Consider the following 27156-nt stretch of genomic DNA (forward strand, 5'->3'; position numbering starts at 1 on the left):
GACATGGTCAGCCAGTGCGTCGCGTGCCAAGGGTATAGCTCACATATGAAGAAAGCATATGTTGACAGCAAGAAAATTTGCTGCTCAAGTCACATGTGGAGGAAGGAAACGAATAAATCTGTCCGGATCCTTTCAGTCCCACGAAACCACAAATTATAAAGTGCATTGTGCCAGTGTTACTGAGGGCCGTCATCGACTTTTGGTTTCCAATCAGTGATTTAAAGCCTAAAGTTTGCTGCATTGTGGGAATGCAACACAGAGGAATGTTGCCCGAGACACTGAAAATAAGGACAGATTAATGACAAGAGAGTTTTAGTTTACATGAGGCGGATGATTTTCAAGATGTAGACAAGATCGCTGAGAAAGAAAAATGTTATCTCTTATCATGGTTTGCTGAGACTGCAACTCAGTTCTGACTCTTCAAGCTTGACATCTGGAGGATCCAAATTTATATGCAGGACAAGATGTATTGTCAAGTTCGGTTGATCTATACCTTATGCTCTCTGTTGTGCGTTGCATGAGATCTAACCATGCAGAAATTTCCTCAATCTGGAGACTGTCACATCTAATAGGGTATCTATGTTTTGTCTGAAGAACAATTTCGCAGCTATCTTTGGTAACAGCCCATCAGGATGAACAATCACACCTTTACTGTGTTGTATTCACACAAAGGGGGTACAGTTTCCCAAGAGTCTTTTTGCTGAATTTGTTTAAACGGTAAGGGCGCTTTAGGTAAGTCAGAGCCTGCACAGATGGGCGGATAATAAACAAGCCAAAGGTCCGGAGCAGAATATTACAGAGGAACAGAGGAAAGAAAGTAAAGTAATTTGAAAACTAATCTTGGCCGTAGACGTTTTCTTGCTACTCCGGGGGTGTTTCCTTACCCTCTGCTTGTTTTTCATAATGCAGTCTCAACACTTTTTCTGCTTCTGTGGTGGAAATCACACAATGGCCAATACTGATTGCTTTATTTTCTCAGTGTGTACCCCCCTCTCGCGTTTGTTATTGCAGAACAGGAGGATATGCCGGACAGGGGGGCGATGCTGAGCCCGCACAATCTGAACATTTTCATTCTAATAATTTTGAAATCTTGTGGGGTTGAATGTGGACGTCCACAGAAGCTAAGGTGCAGGGGGTCTGGATGTTTGCTGCTGATGGGAGGGGCTCCAGGTCTGCCCAGGCTATGTGAAAGTTGAGCATGCGTTTGAAGCTATTTGTCCAAAAGGGTCAGGTATGCAGTCTGGTCTGCACGTGCCCAGTAGCTGTGGCTGAGGTTCTGACTGACATCCAAACACTGCAGCTTCTTTAACCCAGGACAGTAAGGCAATACCCCCCGGCACTCAGCATGTGGTCACATACACGCAGGTTATATGCAAAGAAACTATTATTCTAACAGGCTAATATGGAGGCCACCTACACACCTGCCCAGAGGAATGTTTTATCAGTGCTGCATGTGGGGGGTAACACCAATGGCATTCACTCACATACCATGATGGCAGCAGGGATGTGGCCAGTGGTGTGGAAACCTCCAGAGGTTTAAAGCAGTGAGCACAGAAGAAATGTTCCCTGGTTATTCGTGTCTATCATTCAATCTACATACGTGCATCTTATCTGTCAAATAAAATAAGATTGATATCACTGAAAGTGGACAAAAATGTAACCACCACTTTAAAGCTACCTGCCATCTGCAGCTCTTCTCTCTGTGTCTTGAGTGTTTTGACTGGGGGCCACATTTCCAGATGAAACAAACACCTTTGTCTGTTTTCTCTGAACACAAAGAGAGCATGAACAGCCCTCAGTGAATTATTATAAAGGATTAAAGTAGCAGAGTGCTTGAGCCGCTCTCTCCTCAGACTGGAGGTAGCGGTCCCTCATATCGGGGCTCTCCACTTACATTATTCATACGGAGGAGGGTGTGACTTGTTGGCTCTTTTTTCCGCCTGTATAAAACGAGAAGTTCGCGTAAAAGAAAATACAGATGGAGACGGCTAGCCGGCTCGCTGTGTCACAGAGAGTCCCCTTAAGCCTACGTGACAACTCACATACTGTCCCTTTGTGACCAGCTTAATCGGCAGAATGCCCGGTCTCTGTGTGCTTTGTCTGGCCGCCGCGCTGGCTGCGTTCACCCGGCTCGCCGGCACCGTGGGGCCGGTGGTCCGATGCGAGCCGTGCGATGCCGGGGCTCTGCTTCAGTGCAAGCCACTGCCGAAGGACTGCGCGGAACGGGTGAGGGAGCCCGGCTGCGGCTGCTGCATGACGTGCGCCCTCGGTGAGGGACAGGCGTGTGGAGTGTACACTGCGCGCTGTGGCTCCGGCTTGACCTGCCAGCACCAGCCGGGGGAGAGCCGTCCCCTGCAAGCTCTGCTGGAGGGACGGGGAATGTGCTCCAGTGCTGCATCCAAAAAGCTCAACAGCATTCTCATACCAGCTCAAAAACAGGGTAAGAAGCAGTTTTGTTCTTAGTTTTTCATGTTTTGAGGAACGTTTGCATTACATTCTGCACGAGTGTTATGACAGGCGCTCCCCGAGTGAGGTGACCAGGTCTCGGGAGCTCCCTGTTTGTGGAAATCGTCCAAGTGCGTTGCATTGACAGTGGATGGGATACATATATTTAGAATTAATCACTGAACATATGAGGTCAGTAGAAATATGCGGAATATGTATTATCTGGGGGTTTCTTGCCCCATCGTAGTCACCATCCCACGCAGTGGGGCATCAGAGGAGAGGTTTGACATTGCGCAGGGATGTGTTCGCGCAGGCGAAACAAATCCCATAGGCTCCTGAAAGTTTAAGTGGATAACACCAGCTATGGGCTGGAGCTTTACGCAGCAATTAATCGTTGCTTACACACCAGGCGACTCCTTTTTCCATGTGCGCACAGCTTTGGAACTTCATGCGTAAAGTATAGAATGCAATTCAAGAAATTGAAAGATTGTCGTCTGGAGTTTGCAGATTTTTTGTTTTCATAAAAGTAGAAAATTGCTCCCTCTCTGTTTTTCTCCCCAACACACACACACACACACACACACACACACACACACACACACACACACACACACACACACACACACACACAGCCTGGCTCCCTCAAACCAATAGTTAAGGAATGCCACATACATACTGTAAGTATACAGTATTTAGCTGAGGCTGAGTGCAGACCATGTCCTTGTCTTCTGTAATGTCCTCATTTTCCTTCAAGTAAAGCTCAGGGATTTTTGTGCACAGCATGAAAATATGTGCTGATGCTTTCCTCGTCCAGCATGTGGGCCAAAATATCTGGAGTGTGTGGCAAACAGTGGGGATCATCTCTCTGAATTCCCTATAAAAAACTAGGACACACAATCACAGATCAATGAGCCCAAACTGAATACAATTACTTTTATTCATACTGAGAGATCTCATATCTGTGTGCTGTTTTGTGTGAATGGATGCACGCTGCTCACACCGGTGTAACGACACACATGACACCTACATGTGAATACACACTGTTGTGTGTTTAGGCACTGCTGACGTCAAGCCTCCAGGAGCCTCTGTGTGTGTTATCTTCTTCCTGGTTATTTGGTTTGGCCAATGCAATATGTGTGTTGTGTGTGCACTCCTCGCATTGTCATAAACACATACTCATTCATCCACGTTCAACTCTGAGATCTGTCATGTAGTAGGTCAGCATGTGGGTCATAGCAGCCTTGAGACAGGTATGAATGCATGGTTCTTTGCTTACGCTCCACAATTGGAGATGGAGAAAAAAAGGGTAGGAAGTGATCCACAGTGTCTCTGTTGGTCACAGCGTGTAAGTGCAGCCTAGTGCTTTCCAATGCCATCAGTCCCAGCTTCACAGCAGCCTCTCCTCCCAGACATTAACAAGCTCCCCTCAACCGCAGTTTGTGCTGTTTACCCCTATGACATTTTACAAACAAATTGCGTAATGTGTTTATCTAAAACGCCCCAGACTTCCTTGAAAGCTTATATAAAAGTTTATACTGACTATAAAAATTAAAGCTTGCAGGAACCTTACAATGGGTGCCTTTTATTTGTCCTCGGTTTGGACGTTTATGGATTTTGTGTAGATTTCAGTAAGACGTGAGAGAAAGCTGCTTCAGGTTTAAGAGCATCTGTTGCCTTCTTCCTAGTCTCGTTCCAGTTGATCCTGTTGTTGACATCCATGTTGTTATTGTAAGTTGTGGAGAGACTGTGGAGCCCCACCACGTCACTAATTGATCAGGTGGTCACGGAGAAAGGGGTGGGCTGCCAGCCTGCCTGCCCACACGAGCTACACCCCTACATGCCCGTCTGCCGCCCTCACCGCAGCTCTCCAACGCAAAATCTGCTTCGAGTTAACAGTTTAAAACTGTTTGGGTGTGTGTGTTTGCTGCATGTGTGTTCCAATCATCGTCCGTCTGCCTCTTCGGGACATCTCAGACTGTGGCCTTTTGGCGGTGTGGCTCACCGGGTGGCACATGACGGGTGGTTTAATCCTCTCCTATATCAGGGAGGAGTGTTTAAAGCCCCCTCCTCTCTTCCTCTCGGTCAGATGGTCCGTCTATAACGATTTGACAGGAATCTTTGCCAGCACCAAGGGCTAATAATATACCTGCTCTCTCATCTCCCACTTTACCTCTTACTAACCTTACCTCCTCCTCTGTTTGTCCCAAACCCCAACTCCTCACCCAACACTTATAAACACGTACAAAACATGCTCTTCTTCACAGTGTCCTTAAAAAGTCTTGTTTACACTCAGTTCCTCTCTGTGGCTCTATCTCTTGGTCTGCATGCTGTGGAAATTTGTGGATATGAGATCGTCATGTTTCTGTTTATTACTTGGCTTCTTCTCTGGCTCCAAAACAGCCCACAAGGCAATGAGCTAACGTTATTTTGTGTCTTTTAAACAGACCTCTCCTAGACAGTTGAGAATTCTCTGTTGGATTAAGAGGAGCAGGCATTCATCATCCTGTATTACAATGTTTTGATCAGACTAGTAAACTTAAACAACTGTGGGATCCTGATACTTAGCTTCAGGGCAACGTTAATGGAAAAATAAATGATGATATTTAGGAGCTGATTGCCTGTTTCTGTAAAACACTGAGTCGTGAAAAAGCACTCAAACCAGTTCAACATTATCAAAAGATATGATTAAATCCTTAAGCCTAATTTAGGGGTTTGTGAAACCTTTTCTTCTCTTCAGAGAAAAACTTCTTCATAGAGGTGAAAGAGATCATCAAGTAGACTCCTGTTGTTATTTAAAGCTTGTTATGAAACAGAAAAGAGAAACTGGTATGAGCTGTGCTTTAAGTGAAAAAAAGAAATGCTGGTACTCTCCTTGTTCACTTGTTGGCGTGTATTTCATGCAGCCATTATCAGGTAATATTGTGTTATTTGTGATCTGCCTGTTTTATCTTGCTGTCAATGTAAAGCACTTTGTAACCTGGTTTTGAAAGGTGCTCTACAAATACAATTATAATTATGATTATTCTGATTCTGATTCTGATTATTATTATATAAAAAATACCAGAAGATAAGGATTTTCACAACATGAATTTCTTAAACAAACTACTTCAGTGTGTCACAAACAATGAATCTCCACTCATTATCTTCGTTTATCCAAGGGCGTAGAGACTCAATTTTCATTAATTTGATGTCTCCGTCAAAAAAAGTCAAATGATCACTATGTATTGCCGCAAAAGAACACAAGCCTCACTTAGTGCATCATGGGTATTGTATTTTAGATGCTGCTATGAATCGCCAAGAGAAACTGTGATATGGAGAGGACAAGAAAGGGTACTGTCAGCTGGTAAGAAGTCCTGGTGTGCGGGAAAAGTCCATGTACGCCAAAGGGTTACATTTAGAAGTGGCGGTACTGGAGAGTCACAGGCCACTTAAAGCACTGGGTTTGAGTCCTTGTTCAAAGTTCAGATCACAGGAAACTCATAAGTGTATTAGAGCAACCTTTAAGGTGTAATCTGTTTCAGATTTGAAAAGTGTCCTTAAGGTGGTTTTTGATCTTGTGCTGGTTTGAGTTAGTCTCCATGTGGAGAAACTGGTAAACAGCCTTGAGTCTTTTATATTCAATTTTTCAACAACAACTATGAATGATGCAAAAACAGATATATACCATTTTGACCCTTAATGTCATAAATAGAAGCAACTAATTGAAAGCTAACTTCTGTGTTGTTCAAGAAGTATGAAATAAATGAAAACTGAAACATCACTTTTACCTACAACAGAGAATGCTGGGAATCAGGTAGAAGAGGGCTGTGCCAATGGAACCACAACGGCCACCGTACTGCCCGGCGTGGGGACAGTGAAGGGCGGACACAGTAGAGGGTCGATGGATACCAGGCCTCAGCTGCACAACAAACTGATCCAGAAGGATCAGAACAAGAAGAGTCAGAGCCACAAGGTGGAATCTGTGTCAGGAGGAGCCAACATGGACATCCACAACTTCTCCCTGGAGAGCAAGAGGGAGACTGAGTATGTAAGTCACATACAGAGAAATTGGGGTGTCTGTTTAATGTTTGGAGGAAAAATTAAGAGTGTGGGTTCATAAATACAGTTGTTGGGGACTCTCAATGATAATTAGCTTCTTGATAGCTAAGTATGAATAAAGACAGAGTGGGATGTATCCTAGTTTGCAACCATAACCTGACATAGGGGGCAGGGGATTAAGTCAAATTATGAAACCCTAACAATATTACTTTAACTTATCAAAAACCCAAGACATCAACCCGTCAGATGATTATTGTAGTGCCCTATGTCTGATAGAATGGTTTAATTGACCAACTTGATGTTGCAGATCAGTGTCTGTTATTCTTGTTTTACTCAGAGAAATTATCCCATGTCAACATGTTGATTAATCCAAATAAAAATTTCTGAGTGAAAGTGACAGTTCTACATTTTGATGCTTCAGTGTCTTACTACTATCTAAAGCTTAACTCTGGGTTAACCCTTTTGGTTGTGCAACATTGTGATTTCAAACTTTAAGGCACTTTTATGTTAAAGATAAAGAAGATAAAAGAGTTGAGAAGGCAACTTAACACAGCTCAAAGCAACCAGCAACCTCAGGTGTTAAAATATGACACCAAGTGCAAAACTCTGCAGTTTCTTGAGTGTCCACCTGGGGTTGGCTCCAATAGCCAAAGAAGAACTTTGGGAATATGTAGCAATATAAACTGTTCAAGCGGCAATCTCCGGACATGAGAAATTAAGCCAATGCAGAAGTGCTAGAACCTGCAGTTCCTCAAGTGTCCACTTGAAGCTGGCTCCGGAAGTACCGGAAACCACATACACACACCAATTTAAAAAAGCCAATCTTTACAGCAAAAATAAACATGTTTACAGCCTGGAAAAAATAGTAGTCTGAATAGCTAATATAGCACTTTACAGGTGGTGAAATTCCTCAAAAACTCAGCAGTTTAGAAGATATTAAGATTATGACAGGTTACAGGTGGCAACACTATAGCTTTTTGGCAAGGAGGCTCAAGGCCTGCCTTTTTACCTCACATTGGATTGACAGAAGTTAGGTTGAGTTCAGCATTTCCAATATGGCTCCCGCCGACGATAGGTCTCAAAACAGGGCTTCAGAAACAGATGGGGGACGTCACGGATACTATGGCCATTTATCATACAGTCTATGGTAGTGTCTCACTGGCGTAGCTGCACATGCCCCACTATGGAAGTGGTTCTGCTCCTTATGTAGACATAAAACGCTCATGCTAAATGTCACTGAATACTACACAGTGTATCTTCAAATTGTTGGCCTCATATAAAATGTCCTTTATGAACCAAACATTTAAAAGCAGAGAACCTTAGCTCTTGAAGTTAAAAAACTGTCCTTGTGCTGTCATGCTCCACATGTTTTACACCGACTTAAAGGTACCCAGTGTTTTTTATGTAGTGAGCAATTTCCTCTGATTTCTACACCACATAGTTGCAGAATCAGTCCTTAACCCACTGATTAGCACTTCTAGTAGAAGGAGAGACCTCACTAGTGATAATGTTATCGCTGAAATAAACCCCCTGCAGACTCTTATCTCTTCATGGCACATAAACAGCCTGTATTCATATGGCTGTCAACCTGCGGTGGGTGGTTCGCATGAGTCTCATGCACAAGCATAAACAAAACACAGGATACCAACAGTCAGTGAATGTCTCATCAAAACATTGATCCACAAAGCAATTTGTGGTCACATACACCACACAGTACTTGTAAGTTATCTGCTGTCATTCAAACAACATTGTTTTTGATTACATGCAATGAGCCAGCATTATGCAAGAGAAGGTACCAATTTACCGAAACTTTCCGACCTGGAGCTGACACTGGGGTTATCATTGTTGTTAAAGAATGCATGGTAAACATTTAACAAGAGGAAGTTCTCACTGCATTTCCAACATCAATTTTAGTGACTTTGGCACACATCTGCTGAATTTTATGTGCTGTTGCAGCTGTGAAAACTACAACTTTGCTCAGTTAATTAGCATATAATCTTATTTTATGTTAATATAAGCATTACAAAGTCCAAAAGGCCTTCCACATGAATAAATCAATCACTTAAACTGGAGTAAAATATTCAGGCTACTGCACAACAACTGTAACAGCAACACTAGAAAAGTTTCGTTAGGGGCTATTTCCCTGACTGATTTGGCAAAGAATTGAAACAGTGATTCAGACAAATTCATATGTATTTGAGACCCTCATTTTAAATAAAGCAATCCACATAAACTACATAGATACTTTTACATTGGACGCTGCCAATCTGTCAGTCACACTCATAAGCTCTCTGAGGTTTCTTTGGCCTTCTTTGACCATCGCTTGGAAACTCTTAAACTAAGTTTTTCTAAATGTCTTCAAAATCTTGAGCACAAGTTAATGTCCTTGTGTTTTGTGGCCCATCCTCAATAGATGTGTTTGACATAACAGATGCCAAAATAATGTAATCACACGGTGTTGGGAAAAGATTTACATAACATTAAAACCACTTTAGTTGAGCCGGCACATTGAGTGTTCAGGAAGTTGACTTTTACAAACTCTGATGTTCACCATAAACTTATAATTGCATGACCGCTCCTCGTGTTCTTCGTGTCTGTGACTGTGTAAGGATGAGTGTGTAATATCTGTGTCGTCCGGGTGTGTTTGCCGTGTTGCTAGGGGCCGTGTCGGCGAGAGATGGAGAGCATCCTGAGCAGCCTTAAAATCAGCAACGTGCTCAACCCGAGAGGCTTCCGCATACCCAACTGTGACAGAAAGGGCTTCTACAAGAAAAAACAGGTGAATGGCTCTCCCTGCTGTTTCCCCTCTCTCTTTCTCTTCTCCTCACACACACCCGCACACACACACACGTATACACACACACACACACACACACACACACACACACACACACACACACACACACACACACACACACACACACACACACACACACACACCTGTGGACATGCAAATAGACCCACCACATGCCTGAACACTTCCAAAGAATCCTCAGCGACTCATCCCACCCACCCACACATGAACACAATCCCCCTTTTTTGTGCAGGTTGCCTTGACAGCCACATCAACACTATATTATCAGAATGGCTAATAAGCATGTATTACTCCAGTAAGTGCACTGCAGCCGGCTGACTCATGCCTCACAGGAAATGAAGTCGGTCAGGTGTGTTTGTGGGTGTGCGGTGTGGGAGAGTGTGGGGGGTAGGGAGGTAAGAATGTGGTCTGGGAGTGTGTGTGGCACGGTAGATGTGGCGGCAGGGGAGTGTATGTATGGCGCTTGTTTGATGGCGGTAGTTTTGGTGAGGGTGTGTAGGTGTGGGGCGCTGTTGGTGAGGTAAAAAAAACAAACAGGCTGTCACTGGTTTAGTTTTTTTTGTCCGTGGTGCAGCAGACTGAGGCCACCCATACATAGCCGGCTCATTTGTAAGACCGGGAAGCCGAAAATTCATCTGAGAAGTTTCAACCAGAGGAGAGGAGGGGTGAAACAGGAAAAGTGGCGGATGGATGGGAGGAGAGGTGGCCCTTGGAGAGGCATATGGCGTGTCACATGAACACTTTCAACTTATTTCCTGATACGGTCGCCTTATCGGAGGGGTTTCACGGAGCAAGAGCCATTCTGAGAAATGCATGAGTCACTTAAAACCCCCCACAAGTACCATGAGTCAGAGACCGACTCGAACCATAACACACACACACACGCACACGCACACACACACACACACACACACACACACACACACACACACACACACTCACACACACACACACACACACACACACACAGAGGAAACGATCACCTTCTCAGAATCTTACCACACTCTTTTCCCAAAGTCTCCAAAGTGCCATTTTATTATGACTAAAATCAGACTCTTCCTCTCTCTTTTCCTGGATGTTATCAACAAATAACTACCAGGAAAGTGTTAGTTCTGGTCTGTGTGTGTATGTGTGTATGTAAATGTGTGAGCGTGTGCACCAGCGTGCCAGCCCTTGTCGCTCTTTTCTCAGCAAGCCGGTGGGGTGCAGGGTCTTGTGTGTTAAATCCATCCAAGGGGATGTGCCTTCACGGTGTGTTGCAGAGATTTATGACCGGAAGCACCGCGAAGAGGAGACCGTGTGAACCGTCTAGGGTGACAATACTGTGAAAAGAAGGGAGCAAGAGAGAGGGGGGAGGAGGTGGGAGGGAAGGGTGAGTGGGGTGGAGGGTGAAGGACTGAGCAGAGGAAAAAGGGGAAAAACCATGCACATGATACACAAGCTGTCCCAGTGTCGTAAAACGAAACCCCAACCGACATCTTTTCATATCAAATAGTCACGAACTGTTGAGAGGTGGCTGATAAAAGCTGGAAGTTTCAAGTTTCATACAGGAATAAAATCAGGAACCAAAAGGGCTTCTCAACCAGGACTGAAGGATCAGCAGGAGCTAAACTTAGAAACTCATTTAGAAGCTTCTTTTGCACGTTCCTGATTGTGTTTTCACAGCAAATTGGAGGGATCACAGATCAGACGAGGATACATTTGTTTGAGATGTAGATTTTTCATGCAGTGGATTGTGCTGTGATACAGAACTACTGTCTTTAAACTAAAGCTAAAGGCTGGAAAACAAACTTTTACAAACATTATGTGGGTGTGTGCTGGTACACAAGAAGGTCTGAGGTTTTTAGAAAAGTTTCTTGGATAAGACAGTTATTTCAAAGTTATCGAGTTGGATTATTTTGTCCATCCTTTCTCTTGGTGAAGCAGCAGTTTAGCCTGAACGCAAAAAGAAATGGAGTTCATTTACTCACCCCTTGCACATCCACTTCCTTTGCCCTTTTTCCTGTCAGCCTCCTGGTGAGTCTCCGTGGGGTTGGGTAGAGTTAATGTTTGAATGAAGCCAGTAATAGTCTCAAACATTCACTGCAACCTTTTTCTCGAGGGTTACAATCTGACTGGTTGCCACTTTTGGAATCCACAATGGCTTCAATTGATTTCAGTCTTGGGTTTGTGAGGGGAATTTGAACAGCAGCTTTTTAAGACTTTGGGTGAGTTTTGGTTAAAAAAGAATTGATCTTGGGCAAATGATGTTTTTGGGTCCACTGTCTATAGGCCTACTTTGGAACCAGTTTTTTGAGACTCATGAATTGCCTTGGACTTGAGCACCAATATCTTGGACTCTAGCACTGACTGCCTTTAAACTCTGTAGACAGAGAATGACTCAGATGTGTTCACTAATAAGGACTGTTTCTGGAGGAAACAGTTCCTACCAGGACTCCTGGCTCAATGTGACTTGTCCTGGACTCAGACTCAGGTATTAGGGACTTGATTCTGATACCCCTTTGGTGACTTGGACTTGAACATTGGGGATTCAAGACCAGGGATGCAGCAATTAACCAATGTCACTATTAACCATCCATTAATTACTGGTACATGAACTTTGGTGCAACATGCACAAGAAGAAAAACAAGTACACTACTTAAGACTCGACTCAGTCACGTGGTTTGGAGACTGAACTTCAGCACAGCTTGTAACATGGATCTGTGATCTCAGAGGTTCAGACCTGGATTTGTGAAGGTTAAATCAAAAGAAAGAAATAAAAACATCATGAGCATTCAGTCTCAAGCATGTTTTTGGTGTGTATGTTGCTGGCTGGTAAAATGCGCCCCCCAGTACTGTCAGAGCGGTGTTACCTCGGGTACACAGGAAGCTATTTTTAGCAACAGTTATATGAATTGGCCCAGTATCCCAGTTCAGGCCATGACTAACATGGCCAACACTGACCCTCTCATTACACCCCTCTCTCTCTGTGTCTCTCTCTCTCTCTCTCTCTCTCTCTCTCTCTCTCTCTCTCTCTCTTACTCTCTCTCTCCCTTATTCATCATTTCACCCACCCATCATTACCCCCATTGTGCCCTGCCTACAGTCATCCACCCGTCTTTTGTTCTGTCTGCCCGCTCCATCATTCTGTCCATCCTGCCCTTCCGCCCACCTGGCTTTTTCCTTCCTTGTTTGGCCAGGAATCACCCCGCAGAGAGGGCTTGTGAAAGGGACGACAGTGTCTGCGTCTCCTCTCTGTGTACTCTTTCAGAGTTTAGTGTGTGCGTGTTGAGAAGAAGAGGAGGAGGAGGTGGGCGAGGAGGAAGAGGCAGTGGGTTAAGGATGTGAGCCAGGTGCCTGCGTACCCTTATCCCTCCCTCCTCCCTCCCCCCCATTGGTCCCGACAGTGCCAGGGCCCATAAGGGCTGACTTATTGAGCGTGACTCAGAAGGATCTGTGGAAACGTACACACCGACCACAATGGCTTTATAATAACTGGCCAACCGTCAGGGGCCCAGACAGCTATTTTCACTCTGTCTCTCTCTTCGTCCTCTTCTCTCCCTGGATTTCTAATCCTCCTTGCCTTCCCTCTCTCTGGGGGATACAGTCATTTTATTTGCTTTTGCATAATTTTCACAGCAGGGTATACTTTAATTTGCATCCTGAGTGTCTGTGCTGATACTGACAAGATACATAGTTTGAGATTATAAACCCAAATATCAACTTGTCAAGAAGTTGATAAAGTGCTAAGTGGTCACTTTTACCAACACTTGGTTTTTAAGATACATTTTTTCAAATGTTAAAATGTATTCCAGCTCTTGAAGCCTCCAGAGCTCTGAATCCCATCCATATGAATCCTGGAGTGAAGCTTTTGGCTGCCAGGCCAAAGGTAAGAATAGTTGGCCCAGTGGTTGATGACTCGCTGCCTGATGCTCTTTACTTCGCTTGTTTTGCGCTCCTCACGTCTTCACATTGCAGCTTCCATTGCTGGTGTATGAACATTACCTTGAAACCGAAAATCCTGTTAGAGGACAAAAAAAGTTAACTCAGTGGTTTGGTGCAGCACTCACAAATATCTCCTATCACTTGTTCCACTCTCATACCTGCTACGGAGTCTCTTAAGCACTTTGGCAATGACATGATCAACCCCACAAGTGCATGCTTTGGCTGTCCTCTGGATTCCCCCCTCACACCACGATACTGGATTGTAAATGTGGAACATTGATTTGAAATTGGTGCAGCTGCAGCATTCATCCAGAGCTCATCGTGGGGAAGTAAAATCACTCAACAGACCTCACGCCATAGGAAAATCTTGCAAGAACATCTTCAGCTTACTGTGCAGAAATTGGCTTGATTATTTTGGGCCATCTTCCCAACTTAAGGGTTCAGGAAAGATCTTGGTCTGTGCTGTTGGCATTTAGACACTGACTTCTGATCTCAGGCTGAGCATGAACAGGGGTTCAAGTGAAAGAGAGCGCTTTCCTGAAGAACACTGTAAAGGCTTCTTGGGCACATAATTCTTGCCACTAGCACCTACTGCGGTTGTGCTGACTGACAGGAAAAAGTTCTCCTGCTGCAGTCACATGATTTACTGAAAATTCAGGGTAAAAAGGGAAATTCAAAGTGCTATGTTTTGTAATTTTTACGTGTTTTGTGAGAGGCAGTTTCGTGAAAGCTTTTATTTTGGCAGATACCCTGGAGTTTAAAAACACTTGTGTGCATCTATCTTGGATACATAGAGTACTTAAATGATACATGCTTGTACTGCCATTCTTGATACTGTTGCCCCACTAAAAACCATGCGTCCCAAACCTAAATCTGATCCATGAATAAATTACAATACTCATGCAGCTAGACAGCAATGTAGGGTGGCTGAGCGTAAATGGAAGAAAGCTCCAGGTGTCGTATGATTGTCTTAAAGATAGCTGGAGGAGATATCAGAGGATTGTCAAAGCTGAAAAGACCAAATATTTCTCTGATATCGTTTAAAGAAATTTCAATAATCCCCGTGTTCTTTTTTCTTATGAGTGACCAATCCACTTGTCTTGAAGCTTCTTCTCAGATCTGTGAGAATTTTCTTACATTTTTTGTTGACAAGGTTTCCAAAATAAGGGCCCACATCTCCCCCCTTCTGATGACCCAATTCCACAACTTCTATCTATCTATCTATCTATCTATCTATCTATCTATCTATCTATCTATCTATCTATCTATCTATCTATCTATCTATCTATCTATCTAATGTGTGTCCAAAGTTAGCGACAACTAAATTATGTCTCAAATCGTTTTTTTTCGTACTAAGAAACCAAAATAATTTCATTACAAAATGAAATGAAACAAATGAAAACAGGAGACATATGTTGAAGTTACAGTTTTGGTTGATGAAATACTCAGCAGGTAAATGTTTTTGGTTTTTTTTACTTCTATTGATAGGTAAGCTACAAAAAATATCCCATTTCAAAGTGTCCTCCTGTTCCCTAAATGTCACACCACCTCTATAACCATAGATTTTCCCACATCCAGTCATGACTCCTATTGATTATTTAGGCTCCTATTTTAAAGCCTGTGTGGCCTGATTCTTCTTAAACAAACACGCTTTTTAGAAAAAGCAATATCCTGCAGCGACTCCCAACACTGAATGCACATGCAAACACACACACAGATGCACCCTCTTTCACACAAATACATATACATGCGCCCCTATACCCAAACACGCATACACACTGCATTTTATGAGCTTATGTTTATCCTGTGGTCGTACCAGGCTCTTTTTAATGTCCGTGAAGCCCAGCGGCGCTGCTATTAGCTATAAAGACCGGCATTACAAGAGCACGCATTCATACGCACAACACACACCCCATAAAGGTAGCATTATGAATGTTCAGGGTGGATGAAATGTGCTTTTCTAGTGACGGCTGTGTGGACCATGCAGGGCCAGTGTAAGTCTGGGAATATGGGGCACGAGGTCTGAGGTGACCCCTGAGGCGAGGTTTAGTCTCTGTGGTTCAGGGTTCTAGGATTAGTAGAGGAGTACACCTCCAAAAAAACACGTTTTGATTATCAACTTCTCACCTCAGGGCGCTCAAAGGCACACTGAAGAGGTCAGACATGGTTTTTTTATTTACATATGAAATTCAGTTTGGTTCCAGATGGATAATCAAGACGCAATCAGTTTCGAAATATAAAAAAAAGGTTTAAAACCACTTCATTTTAGGCAGAATAACCACCTCTTCTGTGAGCTGTGTGTCAAACAGACTTTATTTTTGCGATAGCATACGATTGACGGCTATAGCCTCTCGTTGCCTGTAAGTGCACCCCTCTGCACAACAGGAGATAATCATGGTTGAATACTTAGATTACAGTTCACAGCAGGGAATTTGTGAACACAAATCTTTATTAAGCACCTGCATCCAGTAAACAACATGTTCCTTTTGCTGTCCAGATGCAGGCGCTAGAGTCGTGACGTCAGATGCAAAAGGTAGGGCCATATAAGTAGAGCCATAACACCAGTCTTCACACGTTTCTCTACATACCTCTGTTTGTGTGCACGCTCCAGGTGACTTACCTCATTCGACAGTGTCATTTACATTTTTTTAGGTAGGCTAATTCTGTTACTGTTACTTTTATGGCTCCCAAGTAGACCTCTGATGTAATTACGTAACATGCATAAAAGCCTACTCTCAACACAGCTACTTCCTCTGTAGTGAGACACGTCACAGTGAACATGGGACTGCAAGTAGTAAATAGTCATCTTAAGGGGTCTGACAGTTTTCTGTGGTTGCAAACACAGCTATGATTGTAATGTAACTAAATAACATTTTAAACCATCCTTGTGCCAGAACATTCTTCTGTAATTAGCGGGCTAACCGTTACGTTTGGTTTACAGAAACAGTTAACCCCTGCTACAAACTCAATGCTGAATATTTAGTCATGTTCTTTCTTAAAGAGTGAATGTTTGTCATGTAAAATTGAACTGATAAACTAAAGAGAAGTGGGAAATGTTGTCAGAGTTGCTACAGAAGTTTGTCCTCAGTATAATTTTTATGCTATTTTTTCACACTGAAATCAAACCGCTGTTGAAATCAGCATCCAAGAATCAAAGCAAATTATGAACCAGAGTGACCTTTCAAGCCAAGTGGGAAGTCATAGCTAACTATACACACTTTTGTTAGATAGTTACTTAAATCTTTGTGTTAATTTGGAGGTCTTTTTAAATGTAGTGCAGTTTAAAGTTGTGTTAACAGTGAAAACTTTAATGTCTCTGAGGAAGGTGTAAAGTGACATGACATTCAGTTTCTCGCTGCCTTGTGACCGTCTTTGGCATTCTTTAGCAGAAAGAGTGTGTGTGTGTGTGTGTGTGTGTGTGTGTGTGTGTGTGTGTGTGTGTGTGTCTGCAGATTGAAGCAGTAAAGAAAGGATGGCTTGAGATGACTGCTAATAGTTCACAGATGAAAGAGACTGAGCAGGAATTCAAAGGTAGCCAAGCAACAGGGGAATGCACACATGCACATTCTGCTCTTCCTCTCTCCTTTCCTCTCCTTTGGCTTTTCAACCCTCCCATGCATACTCTCAAACACACACACACACACACACACACACACACACACACACACACACACACACACACACACACACACACACACACACACACACACACACACACATCCAGCACATACAGGACTCCATCATCATTAACCAGAGCAGAGGAACACAATGTTAAGCTCCTCTCCGCAGTCTCGTCCACTGGGTCAGGGCTAAAATAGAAGCTGGCCACGGACTCAGACGATGGCACCGAGAAGGAGAATAGAGGAGAGGAGGGAGGGGCAGAAAAAAAGTAAGGCAGAGGAGGAGGAAGAAAGGTAGGAGGGTTGGGAGAAGCTGTGTTCCTCGAAAAGAATCCTTCGATGATGTTAGTGTGTGAGAATGGGGCGTGTCGGGCTGCGTATTTGCCCCCAGACTGCTGCAGTAGTTGTTGGTATTTTAATGGGCCTCTGTCTCTATAAAGCTGCCTTTGATCATGCTCTCAGGCTGCACGTGGATGTAGACTACACCGGAAACAGACACCTGGCCACACACTAAAGCCGGTCTGTCTGTCTGTCTGTCTGTCTGTGGCTGCATGGCACAATGCAGTCCATAAGTATTAGTAGTTTCATGTTTTTGGATCAGCACCCCGGGGCTCTGGAATTCAAACATGATCCCAAATGTCTGTCAGATTAAAGTGCAGATTTTAAACTCTAATTTAAGGGTGTTAACATCTATATCTGATAAGCTAAGCAGAAAACACAGTCCTTATTGTAGAGTGTGGTATTCTGCTACTGATTCTGTATTATTTACCATTCTCTTCCTTCCTCAGAGAAACATTCGGGCCACATTAGGCATTCCATGACATGCCACCTTTTTAGTTTGTCTAGGCAACTAAAAGTAGCTGGTTTAGGGTTAATTAGAAGTCGTTGAAGTAATGGTTACTACTTTTTAGCGAGGCTATAATATTGAACTGTGTATTTCTCACCCAACAGCTCCATGCAGGGATAAAACTGCACAGTCATCCAACACCAACGAGCAAATACACTTAATATACAGATGTAAGAAGTGTCAGTATTCTGAGGTATCATTTGAAATAGTTTAGAATAAACAAATGACCTGACTGTCGGTAAAAAAATGTGTCACAGTTTGTGTCTTTAGTGTTTCAAGGTCAGTCATTTGTACGTTCAACCATCCACCCAGACCCAATAAGGTAACCACCAACCCATGCTGGTCGTGTAAAGTCCTTCTCATTCCCTTTTACCAACCTAACCAAACGCTTGTCATGTCTTTAAATGAAAGTGTACATCAATCCTCTAGACACTCAGCATTTTTTTTAAGGGAAATCTACTGTTCTATGAATAAAAAGTATATAACCTTAAAGAGAGCATGTACCATTCTTGACTTTTAGACTGACACTGAGACAGGCAGAGAGACAGACAGACGTGTCTTGGCGCTGGTCGGTCATCTCGACACTCTGTCACCCCTCCCCCCCAGGGGATGATGTTGGGAAGAAGTGGGATTATTCTGAGCCAGAGTCTAGCCTGGCCCAGCTGATTGTGCCGTTTCATGTGAACCCCAAATGGAGCTCATAAAGTTGCCACTCTACAAAGTGTGGCCCCCTGTGGGACATCTGATATTACTGCAAACGTGTGTGTGAGTGAGAACTTGTGTGTAAGCAGGTGGGGGTATGTATACATGCAGTACACTCAACTCCTGTTTGTGTGCGCCTTCATGTTTGCTGATGCATGTTTATGCGTGCACATGCACATGCTCTCGTGCACGCTTGAGCCATAATCAGGTCCAGATGATTTTGAGTGTCTGCCAGCTTCCCAGAATAGCAGCGCTGGTTTCCTTGCAGCCCTCCAACTGGCCTTGGCAAATATTTTAGCAACTCCATGTTTACCTTCACACTCCTTCACTCTCACTTACTCAGAGCGTCCCTCATACCCTGCCCCTCTCCGTCCGAAAGAATCTGCTTTTTCATCGTTTACCCCCACTGGTCAGGAGCACACAAGCCTGATAAATAAAGCTCATAGATGGCACAAAGTCAGCAGCTTGCTGGATGCACATGGATGCCTGAGAGAAGCCCCCCTGTTCTGATCTTCATATGTATATTTATTATCGTCTATCACAAGACCAGCAGCTGCATCGTCTGCAGTGTTTATCTTTGATAGATTCTGCTCATAAAAACTCTGCGACAGCTCCAGACAGCAGGGCATTCCTCTCCATGATCGATGAGATGTTTGTCTTATTAGAGTTCTGCTGAGGCACGACTTGGCCTTCTTACAAGCATCCGAACTCTGAGAGCCAACAGAGAGACAGATAGTCTTATTATAAAACACACATGGAGGTGGTGTTGATAAAGCTGTGTCAGGGTAATTCCTCACCTAGGAAACACTAATCTGTTTTCACAATGTGTCTCAAAGTGATAAGTCCTCGGCCACGTTCCAGTCCTTTCCTCCTGCAGTCTCGAAACTAAAGATGGAAGTAAAAGCTGGCCGAGTGATGTTTGTACGTGCCCTGCTGGGGCCACCTGCAATCCTTCTCTCTGAAGGCTGCACAAGATAATCTTTGCAAGGTGTTTAATAAAAGCAAACAAGCAGCATACTAATTTTACTTTTTCTGCCCTCTCTTTGCAGTGCCGTCCATCCAAAGGAAGGAGGCGGGGCTACTGCTGGTGCGTGGACAAATACGGGCAGCCTCTCCCCGGGTACGACGGCAGGGAGCGGGGCGAGACGCAGTGCTACAACCTGGAGAGCAAATGAGAGGACAGAGGGAAGACGTGGGGGAGGGTGGGAGAGAAAGAGAGAGGATGAAAAAGAGTCTACTTTGCTCTTGCATGTAGTTTTGTGTAAACATTTGAAGGGGCTCTGGACCTTTGATTTCAGGTCCCATATCTGTCAGAGAGTTAGAGAGAGAACAAGGGGGAGGGAAGGGAAAGGGAGGGGAGGGAGTGGAGGACGGCCTCATCGACAGGGCGAGCCTCCTGTCCATCACAGCTATCTGTCCCATGCTTAGGGAACCTCTATCCTTTCTTTAAAATTCAAACAAATAAGCTGAAAGTTGAGAGAGAAGGAGAAGAAAGAGAGAATCCTACCATCTGCACTATTCTTTTAGAGAGAGAGGAAGGAGGGACTTTTCCACTCACTTTAAAGAGGATTTGTTTGTGACTGTGACCTGAAAAAAATGCACCACCACCGTTTCTATTTTGTGCGTCTGTCTGTGAGTCTGTGTGTGTGTGTGTCTTAATGTGTGAGCACCTGCATAACATACGTGTGCACAGCTGCATGTCTGTGCAAGATGGCATGCAAGATGGTGTGCGCTTTCCCAAAAGTGTTTATTTGTGTAAATACTGTGTGTCACTAAGCTCAGTGTAGAGATGTCTGACTCCCCCTCCCCAGCCCTGCCCCATTAAACAATGCAGAAAAATAAACACTCACTGGCTCAGGGTCCATTTTGAAGTGAAGGATTATGGGATAGCAGGGCTTTGACTTCTTATCCAGGGCCATCCTCGCTGCCTCTCTTGCCCTGTTATTGGGGAGGGAGTGGAGGCAAACCGTGCAGTTACAGTGCCTTAAAAACAGATTTGTCCATGCCTCCCCTTCACCCTGAAAATCTACCTTTCCTCGTATCAAATACTCGTCCACAGTAAGCTTGAAATGTGGCACCTTTGATGAAACAGCAGTTACAATTAGATTGGATTCACAACAGCTTCCCAAGATTTAATGGGGGCAGTAAGGACAACAACATCTGAAACAACTGCTCCAGCATAATTCACTTCACTGTCGACATATATGCTTTTTATTTCTTCATATGCAAAGAGTGTGAAGTGGAAGCTTTGTCTTTATCTATCATCTTCCCAAAACATAACTGAATCAATAGTGGATCAGGAAACCTGTGCCAAAAGGATTGCTTGCTCTAAACCCTCTGAACTGCAGACTACAGTGATTATATTTTCCATTACTCTTGTTTTGAGCTCATTTAAAGATACTTACCCAGTTGGTACTTGAGCTAGTCACGTTTTTGTGCAAGAGCCAGAAAAATACCGACTAATTTAAAAAAGATTGATCCATCTTTGATACCTGCTGCTTCATGATCAACAGACAGGAACAATCTGATAACTGTGCCTGGCGTCTGCTACAGAAGGCCACTCCTTAGTAACTGCTGTGAGCAATTGTAAGATAGTACATTAATGAAGAGACCAGGGTATGGCTAAGGAGCTGATGGAGATGTTGAGGAGTGAAAGTTTAAATACAGACTTAAACTGGATCACAGAGTCTGTGACCAATATCAAATTGGTTTACATAGTGTGTATAACACTAGCAGAGCTAGCACCACCGTCCTTTAGTTCTCCCTACAGGTTAACATCGACATGCCTGTGCTTGTTACGCATTGTAGGCTGTGTCAAGTTAACCAGATGTAGCCTACATACAACTTCATCTCAGTTTTCCAGATCAAAATACTGACAAACATTTCTGCACTAAGAGATGCCATTGGTCATCTATGACTGCCTGCATCTGTGTAGAGGAGCATTATAGCATTATGGCATTTGCCAGTAATTGGTGCTACAGCCCTGGCCAGTGGCAGGTTGCTGCACTACACTAGCCTGATTGAAATCTATCCGGAGGAGAGAGGGACCAGACACATCTACCAGAGAAAATAAAACAAGAGTCTGTAGATATGTCTTGACTCTAGAGTGTGCATGCTGAACATACAAAGCATACAAGCAAACTGCAAAGAGGTGGATTATGCTACATAAGTGGTTTGGGAGTATTCATGGATATTTTGATCCCTCACAGCGACTCTGGCTATCTATGGCTAACTGTTACATACAGTAAATACACTGTAGCTGTTGTGTATCCAAGCTAATCAGCTGCTGCTCTCAGGAGGCGAATGATCAATGCAGAAAAACTAGATATTTGGGGTGCTAACATGCTATGTTAAGTGTTATGTTAATGGTCAGTCGCCCTTTGTGTCTTTCCGACTTCCTAATGTCCTCATCAATGTCCCCATCCCTCTTCAGCTCTAGCCTGCTCTCTTGTCCTCATCCCTGACCTCGTCCCCTTTATTTTTTCCTGCTGTCTTGATTTTGAGTTTCTCCAACCCTCCGTGTCTTTTCCCTGCTGTCTATCACTCTGTCCTTGTCTGCGTGCCTGATCCCATTCACATCTCCCACCTCACTAACAAGAGCTGTTGTCCTTCGCCCCAGCTCCCTGCCCTCCTCTGGTCCTCTTCCTGTCAGGGGTGCATCCTGGTGTAGTCTTGTTTGAACGGGGTGGTACAGCCCGGTGTGACCGGCCGCAGGTGCCAGCTGCCCCTATTGCTTCAAGCACAAGCACTTAAAGCACTTTAGCTGCGCCGCTACTCGTCAATGCATGCAGTTAAAGACAATTGGACCTATCTGCATCTGCATACCTTTCCTCAGAGGTAACGCCAGATGAAACAGTGTGATACTGTAAGAAAACAATAATAACCCTGTGAGGAGAGAAAAGAGAAAGAGAGAAAAAGCTACACCAGGACTTCTGACAGCAAAGCAAGCGAACACCCCGCAGAAATTTTCCATTCAATGCAACTATTTTCTTTTTTTTTGTTGTTGTTGTTTTTGTTTCTTTGAAAATGCTTGTATGATCGTATGCCAACAAATCTCCACAAGGTGGACACAGCACCAAATATGCATTCACACAAGTGGTAGGGGGTCTGAGGGAGGAGACAGCTTCCTGCCCCGATGCTCTCCCACATCCTGTGTAAAGACTTGAACAGTGGAGAGAGTGCCGACTAAGAATGCTTGCCCAGTAGCTTGGTAGCATGAAATCGGCAGTATACTTCCTTTGATAGACAGCAGCAACTTACAACCAGCCTGTTGGTGCTAAACCCCATCTATTCAAAGACTTGATGTAAAGGGAGGAACATACATACAAATATGTTTAAGCTATTCCCTCCTGAATATTTGTAAGTGTGTCTTTATATATATATATTTTATTATTATCATTATCATTATCATTATCATTATCATTATTATTATTATTATTATTATTATTATTATTATTATTATTATTATTTCCTGGCCAGCTATGTGTCTGACTAGACATCATGTACAGTACATAAAAATGAAAATTATTTATCTAAGAAAGAAATATAAGCTGATCCAAACTAGGTTTTCTTATGAACAATTCAGTGACTCACCGATTGCACAGCAAAGTCTCTATGATTCAGTGTATTTTGGGGAATATAATCACTAATGAATGTTTTATTTTTTAATGAATCTGTTGCTCAGCAGTGTCATTTTGAAGCTCAGCACCCTGCAGGCCACTTTCAGCCTCAGGGGCAAAAAAAATCTGTGTCAGTCAGTCACTCAGGTCTCTGGTCATTTTAGTTTACTGCTTCACAGGAACAGTGAACCTCTCACCTCTCAGACCGTCACGTTCACTCTCCATGCACACCGCGCCATCCCGCCTCAGTCTGTCAGTGCAGAGCCACAGTCACACTTCTGTAATGTCACTTTGATATTTTTTCCCTGCTGGTCACGTTAAGAATCTCTCTGTTCACGGGTAAAATGTATTTTGTTTTCCTTCTCAAGTTTATCCTTCAAAGAGATTTTTGATTCATGATACTAAACTAGGAATCACACAGCTATTATTTTCTCTGAGAAAGGAAATGATTTTGATTCAAAGTATAATTTGTATTTAATGTCTTTTTTAAATAAAGTGAACACATTTTAAAGAACACTGTCTCTGGTTTGTTTTCCTCATGTTGAACACTTGTGTTGTCACCAGCAGCTGATAGAGCGATCCATCTGCTCAGTTTCATTTCTGCAGGCTATCAGGACACAGATTTGCTCCTGTTGAAGGCATTGAATGCAATCAGGCTCCCCTCAGTCTTGGAATGTGTCAATAAGGATAAAGCAAAGGTTCAATTTGTAAAAAGAATAAAAATAAATCTGGTGGTGCCAGGCAGGCTGGCAGTGGGCATGAGAGGTTGAAGCAAATTCCTGTGCCCTGACCAAGGCAAACAGAGAGCGGGTCAAAAGGCAGCGCAGAGCTGAACATCTAAAGTTAGACAAGGAGCTCCACTTTAGATCACCGTGATAACACCGCTCACAAACACACCTAATATAGAAAAATGTGGTCTGAGTGCATCTAAACACAGACTTTCATAATCATGTCCTGATGAAGCTGTTGTGATCCTTACGTTTTACCACCTATGGATGTTTTTTCACAAATTAAACACGTCTTGAGGTTAAATAGAGGCCAAGAGCGCATAGCTGAGGTTAATGTTTTTATTAAATATATCACCTTTTTTTTCTTACATTACATCTCAATTACAAAAGTGTACATACACACGAGTGAGCAGTTAGTCACTTTGGAATAGACTCACATAAACAATATTTCTCTCTCCAACAGCAGCATGTGGATGGAGGCGAGCCGCAGGGTTCATTGCGGGACTCGCTCATTGTGGTCATGTGTTCTTGGTCAGAGAGAACAGCAACACAAAGTAAAACAGCAAGTCTTTTTTTGACATATACATCAACACAACTGACAGCAGACACATAAATATCGGAGGTAGGTTAATGTAGAAATACCCGTCTGAGAGGCAGCGCGGAAAAGCACCAACCTGTCATGCTATCTGTAACCCCATGGAATCATGGGAAATGTTTTCTGAGACTGTTGTAAGGATTCCCAACTGAGAGTTTTGCATTCTGATCATGTGTCACATCAGTAAAAAAAACAACAACAAAAAAAGACAAAAATGGCAGCAATGTGAAAAAGAATCATAAACACAACATTTAGAAATACTTCTAAATGACATTTGGTCACTCAGTGCTTCTTGTTCTTGCTTGATTTTGTCACAAACCAAACCTCCAGACAACTCCTTAAGGGTAGAGCGAGCTCAACTCAGCAGTGGAGTTACTCAGGGCCAAGATACATATATACACTTTATACACCCATAAAAATAATAATATTATAATAACAATAAGGCAAAAAAAGATATAAATACTCATGAAATAATTACAAATAAAATGAAATAAAATGGAAATAAATAAGGCTGAAGAGTCAAAGTAAATGCATCAATATTAAAAAATCTCCTTTTCAGAAAAAAAAGATTTTTCCTCTTTGGGACAGGTGTTTGAAGAAGAAGGGGGAGGGGATCAGGGTGGCTGGGACCAACAGTCCCTCGATGACAGTGTACCTGAATTAAACACCACCATGGACGAGATCAATAAATAAACAGCTATCAAAATAAGGGGAAAAAACAGTGGCTTTCTCGTTCTTCTTCTACTTTGTGAGATCTGCATCAGTGGTTGATCTCTTTAAGGGCACTCGGCTTCTGCTGGCAGGTCAGTCGAACCTAAAATCTTCTTCCCGTTCCAGGAGTTGACACACCAGCATCGACCCCTCTGTCCGTCAAGAGAGGACTCACACTGCAGAGAAACACACACAAAACAAATCATTTAATTAAATGCTTTCATTTTCATTTACTGTGTCACAAACATGTACGGTCTTGCAAATAGGTGACATCACACGGGAAACTAAGACACACTCCCTGCCTCGCCCACACAATTGTTTTAAAGCTGTGCTTGACGCAATCTTGGCAAAACACTTACAACTAGGTGGGATTCCTTGGAACTGAGTGAAATCCACACCAAGCAAAATGACACACACTCACTCATACCAACAATAGAATTTAACTGAAGACACCAACCTGTTTGGGTTTGTAGAGCCCTCGTTTGTCACAGTTAGGGAGGTAGAATCTGGTTAATTTGTCTCCTAATTTTTGCTGGGATTTAGCAATTTTGTCCAAAGCTCTCTGCAGCTCAATGTGACAGGGACCCTGTAAAAGAAAAGGTGAAGAAAGGGTTAACTCAGATCTGTGCCAACAAGCAGAAATAATAATCAACAGTGCTTTGTCATCAGAAAGCATGCATCAAACTGCATATAAAACTTGTAATAGCAAGCATCCCTGTCATCTTTTCCCTATCCCCTCTTCAGACAGCCCACGTGCGCCCCCCTGTGGTGAACAAACCCTCTCTTCAAATCTCCCAAAAACTTTTAGTAACATATCACACACTGAGGGTTTCAGCGAATGCACACTGGAAATAATGAGACTGTGTTTGATCCTCACCTGTTCGACCAGTTTCTTGCGGTTGGCGATGAGTTTGGCTTTCATGCTGTCCTGAGCGTCCGCAGCTGCCCGTGGGTCGTAGGGCTTAGTGTGGCCGGTGAGGTAGTGACTGGAGCCGAGGTCCGAGATGATAGCTGCGTTCTCCATCTCCGTCTCTGGCTCTCCCTGATCTGGAAGAGGAAAATTAATGAATGTTAAGTGAGACTGGATAGATGTACCTGTGCAGTGCTTCTCAAAAGGCAAGTCAAGTGTTTTTTTTTTTTGTGGGGTGATAGTGAAGATTTACTGGATGTAAAAGAAAAATGCATAAAATGTGGAGCTTATAGGCCTACCTTGTGTCTGGGGCTCGGGAGTGGACGTTGGCTCTGTGCTCTCAGTGCACACGGCTTGTCCCCGGGTGAGGGAGTGCAGTGGCCGGGGGTCGCCGGGTCTCGGGGTGCACCTCAGTCCCGAACCGCACGGCGCCGTGTAGATCCCGCACAGCTCCCCAGCAGTCAGAGCGCAGGCGAGGCAGCATCCACAGCCCGGCTCCCGAAGCACCTCTGCACAGCCGGGCGCCACCGCTGGACACAGGCTCAGCTTCTCCGGAGTACACGGGGCGCATCGGATCGGCTCTGGCCCCAACACCGGGGACCCTAACGTGCCTGTGGCCAGCAAGGAGCACAACGCTGCCACCACGACGTGCTGCAAATATAATCCACCCATGGTCAACATAGTGAGCTGGATACTAAATATAGAATAAAAATGTGGAGCAAGGTAGAAAGAAGAATCAAAGGTAAACGCCGGATTCCGGATCTTGCTCAGTTGTCTCTTTCGTTTGATTTGGGGAAAATGTCTAACTGTGCGTTGCGCGCAGCCGTATTTATAGCCGGCTCCTCTGTGAGTGTTTGACGCATCGGCATTATGAATGATTTCTGGAAAGAAGGTGTGATGATAGGATGGACTCTGATTGGCCCGCCTATGTCCGGCCAGGCAGCTCATTTGAATACAACAGTCACGTCAATATTTATTTTGGAACAGGCAGTGCCTGCACGTATCGCTGACCAGTGACGACACCGGTGTTTGATGTTGCAATCAAGGACCCCCCTTTTCTCACCCTCGTGCTACACTAAACTACTTTACTTCACTCTGCCGGCTTACACCAACAACATAGAGGCTGCAGTTGATTCTTCGTAATTGATTTCAGAAGTTGTAATACAAATAAGTTCGCACAGTGGCGCTCTGGAGCTAAACTA

The 27156-nt window shown here is 43.7% G+C and overlaps 2 protein-coding genes across 2 annotated transcripts; one reads left to right on the plus strand and one right to left on the minus strand.

Moving 5' to 3' along the window:
• The first annotated feature begins 1852 nt into the window (after positions 1–1852).
• igfbp3 (insulin-like growth factor binding protein 3) lies at positions 1853–23521 on the plus strand. The gene is made up of 4 exons (XM_034678109.1): positions 1853–2440; positions 6222–6472; positions 9143–9262; positions 19441–23521. The coding sequence occupies exons 1-4, from the start codon at positions 2077–2079 to the stop codon at positions 19564–19566; spliced, it is 861 nt and encodes a 286-aa protein (XP_034534000.1). The 5' UTR covers positions 1853–2076; the 3' UTR covers positions 19567–23521.
• Positions 23522–24063: 542 nt separating this feature from the next.
• LOC117807107 (insulin-like growth factor-binding protein 1) lies at positions 24064–26912 on the minus strand. Its single transcript, XM_034676173.1, is given in 5 exon segments — positions 24064–25111; positions 25113–25220; positions 25502–25630; positions 25922–26091; positions 26254–26912. Coding segments are annotated over 5 exon segments (1074 nt in total). The 5' UTR covers positions 26903–26912; the 3' UTR covers positions 24064–25093.
• Between the last annotated feature and the right edge of the window lie 244 nt (positions 26913–27156).

This window comes from Notolabrus celidotus, chromosome 2 (genome assembly GCF_009762535.1).
Source record: "Notolabrus celidotus isolate fNotCel1 chromosome 2, fNotCel1.pri, whole genome shotgun sequence".
NCBI lineage: Eukaryota > Metazoa > Chordata > Actinopteri > Labriformes > Labridae > Notolabrus > Notolabrus celidotus.